At 41.8% G+C, this 6,063-nt stretch overlaps 2 protein-coding genes across 2 annotated transcripts; one reads left to right on the plus strand and one right to left on the minus strand.

Annotated features, from left to right (window-relative positions):
• Positions 1-2,619: 2,619 nt before the first annotated feature.
• Positions 2,620-3,439, plus strand: LACBIDRAFT_299030 (uncharacterized protein; the record flags this gene model as incomplete). The annotated part of the gene is made up of 5 exons (XM_001882050.1): positions 2,620-2,748; positions 2,803-2,998; positions 3,066-3,252; positions 3,305-3,313; positions 3,373-3,439. 5 exons carry the CDS (start codon positions 2,620-2,622, stop codon positions 3,437-3,439), a joined length of 588 nt encoding a protein of 195 aa, XP_001882085.1.
• Positions 3,440-3,896: 457 nt separating this feature from the next.
• LACBIDRAFT_328141 (uncharacterized protein) lies at positions 3,897-5,208 on the minus strand (the record flags this gene model as incomplete). Its single annotated transcript, XM_001882181.1, has 5 exons — positions 3,897-4,475; positions 4,526-4,717; positions 4,751-4,894; positions 5,007-5,016; positions 5,183-5,208. The coding sequence occupies 5 exons, from the start codon at positions 5,206-5,208 to the stop codon at positions 3,897-3,899; spliced, it is 951 nt and encodes a 316-aa protein (XP_001882216.1).
• Positions 5,209-6,063: the final 855 nt, after the last annotated feature.

Raw genomic sequence — 6,063 nt, forward strand, 5'->3', positions numbered from 1 at the left:
ACACAAAGTGTTGAACCTGCATATAGATGATGTGATAGGGTGAGTAAGAGCTTCTGGAAGTCTTTTGGATGTAGAAAACCAAGAACAGGGGATCGGGAATCAGGATGTGACCAAAAATGTCATGTTGCAGCACAACAACCAAATAGCACTCACAAAAATTGGTTGTGCACACTGCAAAGCAATATGAAAATCACTGTATATACAGTAGATATTCTCACAATGCATAATGCTGGTCCCCAACTTTTTCTATGCATTGTGAGATTTATGCAAGATGAAATATGTCACAAAATGTGACTATTTGTGACATCAGCCAAAAATGTCACACTTTGAAATGTCCTTTAAGTAGTGAGATGAAAACTAGAAAGACTGCATATTTACAGGCTATCGACATCCATGGGAGAGAGGTTACTACTGAAAAAAGAGTTGAGAGTAGTTTGTTGGGCTGATTTCACTTGAACAACATGAAGATGAGCCCTCAATTTGCACAATTGTTGTTGCAAAAGCAGTGTTGACATGCCACAAGCCTCTGAGTGGATGACACACAGCTTCTCCAAATACTCACACAGCTCCTTTCCTTCCACCAATAATGGGGCCGCATCCTCCTGCTCTTCATCCGAGTCTTCTACCTCATCCTCAGCCTCCTCATCCCCCCCCAGTCAGGATTCTTGAACCACCTTGGCAACAATGATACAGATGAAACCATTTTGCCTGTATAAAATTTGATTTTAACAATTTTACCTATAAAAGTCATCTCTAAAGAATACACTACATATAATTGCAATGATATGAAGAGTCAATGAACATACCTGGTTGAGTTGACTAAAAGTGCAAATGTGTGAAATCTGAAAGTAGGACAAAGGCTTTGGAACTGGCAGCAGTACATGTCATGACATTATACTTGGATCCTATCTAAGATTCACCTACCATTGTTAACATACAGAACTCAGAGTCAGACACAGTTGTGATGATGACTTGGATTGGGTAAACTACCTGTTAACATACAGAACTGTAATACAGGTAGTGTGAGTGTTGAGAGAAATAAGTATAAGTAAAATAACCTCACCTCAGAGTCAGACACAGTTGTGATGACGACTGAGGTGGGAAAAATAAGGTTTGTGGTTTTTATATGAAAAACAGGTGGCTTGGAATAAAGACTAGCAAACAGCGGAAGTATATGTAGAATGGAAAAAGAGAGAATGATCGATAGGGTGTAAACAAAACGTACACGTAAACAAAGGAGGTCACAAGGGGTCTCCTCTAACAACCATGAAATAGAGCACAAAGAGGTTCTAGAGTAAACACCCAATGCAGGGAGAAGAATTGCATTACTACCAAGGGTTTAGAAACACATAATGGATTAAACATGGGAACTCGTACTTATACAAGATATACAGAAAGATGACATGGATGCCTAATGGCATGTCCAGATCATCGAAAGGCTAAACTACACCTAAGTAGTAAACATACGGAGGCTTAGTGTGGCTTGCAGCCATTCAGAAAGTCATGTACAGAAATTCCTGCATATGCATCAAAGACTGATGCATCTGAGGCCCCTTCGCCTCTCCCCTCCACAACATGGGAAAAAGACACATTCTATTATATGACATATAATGAGAACCTCCTGACAATTAAGAAAGACATTTGAAAACATCCTCAGAGTGTCTTCCAACCTCCGTAATGAAAAGACAAGCCAAGAAAGGGCATTTTAATTATTGCTGTTTTCGAAATAGTTGGCATGGCCGCAATCACGTCACAACAAAGTCTCAAATCACCGTGAATCTTCAAACATGATTTTCTCTGTAAATACTTAGCGTAGAGACATAATTTATAGTGTTTTGGAATCGTCCTGGCGAGCTCTAGGTCGCCCCATAATTTATTTTATAAGAAAACGAAATCTACATCATATTGCTGCTGAAGGCTAGGTAGGGACAGTGCCGAGACTGCTGCAAGGATTTCTCCACCAATACCTAATGTAAAGCTACAATTTTGGGTGCGTTAGAATCGAATAGTGTGCACCTAGGTCACCCCATAATTTATTTTGTGTAAAAGTATGTACTGGCTTTGCAACTGCACTATAAGTGATGACACCCTGTCATCCATGTCCAAATTGGGCAGCTAACTGCTGCATTGATTTCTCTTTGCATACTCAACAGAAAAGTACGATTTTTACTGCATTGGAATCATAGAGTAAGTAGCTAGGTCACCCCAGGGTTAAAAACCCGCAGTGGTGCTGTATCATGATGGACAAGTATCCATCCATCAACACCTGTCCAAATTTGGATACAACTGCTTTTGACTTGCACAATCACCCACTCTACTGATCTTGACACTCATAATGACCTGTGGAAAGTGGCTTTCAGATGATTTGAGAAAATCACTGGTATACATGTTCCGATCCTGTTCACTGGAGGAAATCATTGCATACACTGGATGCAAGAAACACACTGTACAATGTGTTCTGCAACAGCACCGGACTATGCCAGCATGGCCGATCAGGGAGTTATGAGGCAGGAAGAGGGTTTTGACAAGGACAGATGTAAGGGTTAGTACTCTGTGGTCTCTTGAGTCTGTGATCTTTATAGATCTGATCACTATCTTTTTACCTAGTTTCTCCAGGGAATGGTCCAACACACACCAGATATCTACCTCAATGAACTGCAGGATTTTTTGGAAAGGAGGAGGGGTGTTATTGCCAGTTTGTCATGTATTTGGACAGCTTTGAAGCGATCAGGATATTCTATGAAAAAGGTGTGTTTGTCATTTATCTTCCTATCAACCAACTTCACCACATCAATGACATAGCTCATCGTGAGGCAATTGAACATAGTGAAGCCAAGCATGCTGAGTTCTGCTACAATTATGGTCTGCAGTTTACAGCAGAGCAAACTGTTTTTGTCGATGAGAGCTCTTTTGATTGCCGAACATCCATCTGTACCTGAGCCTGGGCTTTGCATGGTGAGTGTGCTAGTAAGCACTGCTTTTTTGTTTGTGGTTGCCAGTATGTACTACCAGTCTTGAATGTGGTCATTTCTTGGCTGACATAACTAGCTACTCTCTCCTTCCAGCTTTATCAATCAATGGCATGATCCACATCAAGATTGTTGAAGGATCATTTACAGCAAGCCTATTTTATGAGTTTATTGAGGGCTTACTTGACAAGATGCAACCATTCCCACTCCAAAATTCTGTTATTGTCATGGATAATGCATGCATCCACAAGGATCCACACATACTTGACCTCATTGAGGAGTGGTAAGTCAATGAATCCAATTTTACAAGCTTGAACTAATATTGTTTGCAACAGTGGTATGCAGTACATGTTTTTACCACCTTACTCTCCAGATTATAACCCTATTGAACTTGCTTTCTCAGGTATCAAGGCCTTTGTTCATTGATCAGGTGTGCTTCTGCGAGAAGACTTGACAATGGATGGAGATGATACTTATGTCTATCTTCATTTACTGGAGGCAGCATTTTCAGTCACGGAGGATGATGCTTATGGGTTCTATCATCATTGTGGATATGTATAATATAAAAGGCAAATTTTATTTTATCAAAAAAGAGTGGCACATGCAAGATAAAGGATATTTACATGAAGTTGGGGTTTAAGCAATATCTGGAAAGGTTATATGAGAACATCATGGTGACGGATTAGGGAGGTAAAGTGGTAAATGATATCTGGAAAGGTTATGCAAAAACATTACGGCAATGGATTAAGAAGGTGAAGGGATAAGAAATATATGGAAAGGTTATGCAAGAACATCATGGTGACGGATTAAGGAGAGGGAGGTGATATAGTGGTATCACCCAATGATATGAAAATTAAATGTGGATGACAAGAACCAAAAAAAGGTATTAAAGAAAGTGAATTAAGAGAGGTGTGCACATTTAGATGGTCAGTAATCTTCCTCCACATATACAAGGAGGCGTTTTGCAGTCCCATAGTTGAGAGAGCCACCTGAGAGGTCATGAAGCACAATGACATTATTCTCCACATCACAGAGATTGTATAAATCACTTAACTGAAGAATACCCTCCGCACGAAGGGCAGGTGTGTGCTGGTTATAGTTGAGCTTCAATGAACCATGAACGGTGTGATCATCAAGACCACACATCCAAGTCTCAAGATCTGGATTATATAGAGCTTCCTCACCAGCAGGGGCTGTAGTAGCAGTAGAAGGAGCTCCAGCTGCTGGGGTTGGAGGTGTGGGTGTGATGGGAACAGTATTTGGAACTGCAGCAAGAGGTTGACAAGCAGGAGTCATAGGGAGTTGATTAGGTACTTGACCCATAGCCATGTTGCCAGCAAGGGAAGCCATGAATGTACCCATCATATTCATCATCTGCATGGAGAGGTCAACAGCTGGAGGTGCAGGGGTGGCAGCCATGGTCGCAGCTTTCTTCTTCTGATGCATGGGAACATCTTCCAGTTTGAGCTCTTCCAGTGGCCTCTCAAGGACAGCTTGGTGTCGACTCTGAGATGATAATGAGAATGGTGGGGAAGAAGAAGGTATATATGACAGACCAACAAAAATACCCATGTTAACATCTCCTGCACCGTATACTGATGGTGGTCACCGTTCGAAAGAATATAGCAGGGACGACCACAAGCTGCACACATGTGACACTTCTCAAGTTGGCGTAGGAGCTCATGTTCCTTCACTGGGGCATCTCCATCCTTCCCCTTCAACCCAGCATCAGGGGCCTTCTTTGAATCCTACAAACATAACATCAGGACACATAATAACACCTTTTTGGAGCTTGACTCCCTCCTGGCAGGTCTGGAGGTGTAAGTAATCTTGATGGAGAATGGCTTGATGGCTCCCTTTCCCCCCTTGCACTCCAGGCAGAGACTGCGATGGTGCCAGACACAATCGATGAGGCTGTCCCAATCCTATTGATCCTCGAGCAGCTTTGGAACTGGTGGTGCACAATCCTTGGTATGTGTGATGACCAGTGACATGCTGTGACAGAGTGTCACAGGCCCAATTTCTTGAGACACTGACCTTGTACTCTCTACAACACCAATTCAATATATTTTTTGCAATGGGATTGACTGAACTAAGTGAATGAATCCATTCAGAGAGTTTTCCATGTAGAAATTGCATTTATTGCTCCAAAAATGCGAAATCAGTCTGTTTTCCCTGCCAAATCAGGCAGTCTGAAGAGATTGGAATATAACTTTTCAACAACAGCACGTATGAACATGATTTGCAGACAGACTTTACTTAAAATTTAAATTCCAGTCGATCTACGGGTCCAGAAATTTTATTTGTGACCCCTATGCTGAGATACCCTCGAAGATCGGTACTTTAACATGGTTAAAGGCTAGTAATTAAATTTCTGAACCTGTAGGATTGGGGCCACATAGTAATCGATGATTTCGTCTCTGCAAACCTAAGCCCAAATCCTATCCATTGTGAAGCTCTATAGCTTGAGAGACAACCTTGGGCCAATAGGTGCTGCATAGCCACCAAAGTGAAATATACTGCATATTCTTATACATTTGAATAGAGAATATCTATACAATTCTGGTGCACTTTTCCTCTTGTAAATTGGTGGAGAAATGACTGAGCTACATTGTTTACAAGTTTGGGCTATCTATAACTTGTGGCCAAAACAGGCATCTTCCCAATTTGGCAGACTGGTGCAGTACTTCATCATGCCCCACTGATTCCTGCAGGAATGGAGCCATTCCACTGGAATCCACAGGAATGGCACAGGAATCCACTGGAATCCACAGGAATGGACAGGAATGGCACAGGAATGGACAGGAATGGCCTAAAACACATATTTTGGAGCCTAGAGTATATTATGGAAAATTCCAAGCTTAGCTAGATGTCATGTGACTTAATCAACTCAGACCTTATGCTCATAACTTCTAGGAATTCTTTATGATATTAAGACTTGAATAGGGAGAATCACAGTGTATTTGATAGAACTACATAAATCTATTCTACTACATTGAGTGTTAAAGGGAGGGGGGAGGGAGTGGGGGAGAGTGATGGAGGGGGGAGGGAGTGGTAGGGAGAGAGAGTGGTGGAGAAGGAAGGGGGGGGGGGC

The sequence above is a fragment of the Laccaria bicolor genome, genomic scaffold (genome assembly GCF_000143565.1).
Source record: "Laccaria bicolor S238N-H82 LACBIscaffold_15 genomic scaffold, whole genome shotgun sequence".
NCBI classification, from domain to species: Eukaryota; Fungi; Basidiomycota; class Agaricomycetes; order Agaricales; family Hydnangiaceae; genus Laccaria; species Laccaria bicolor.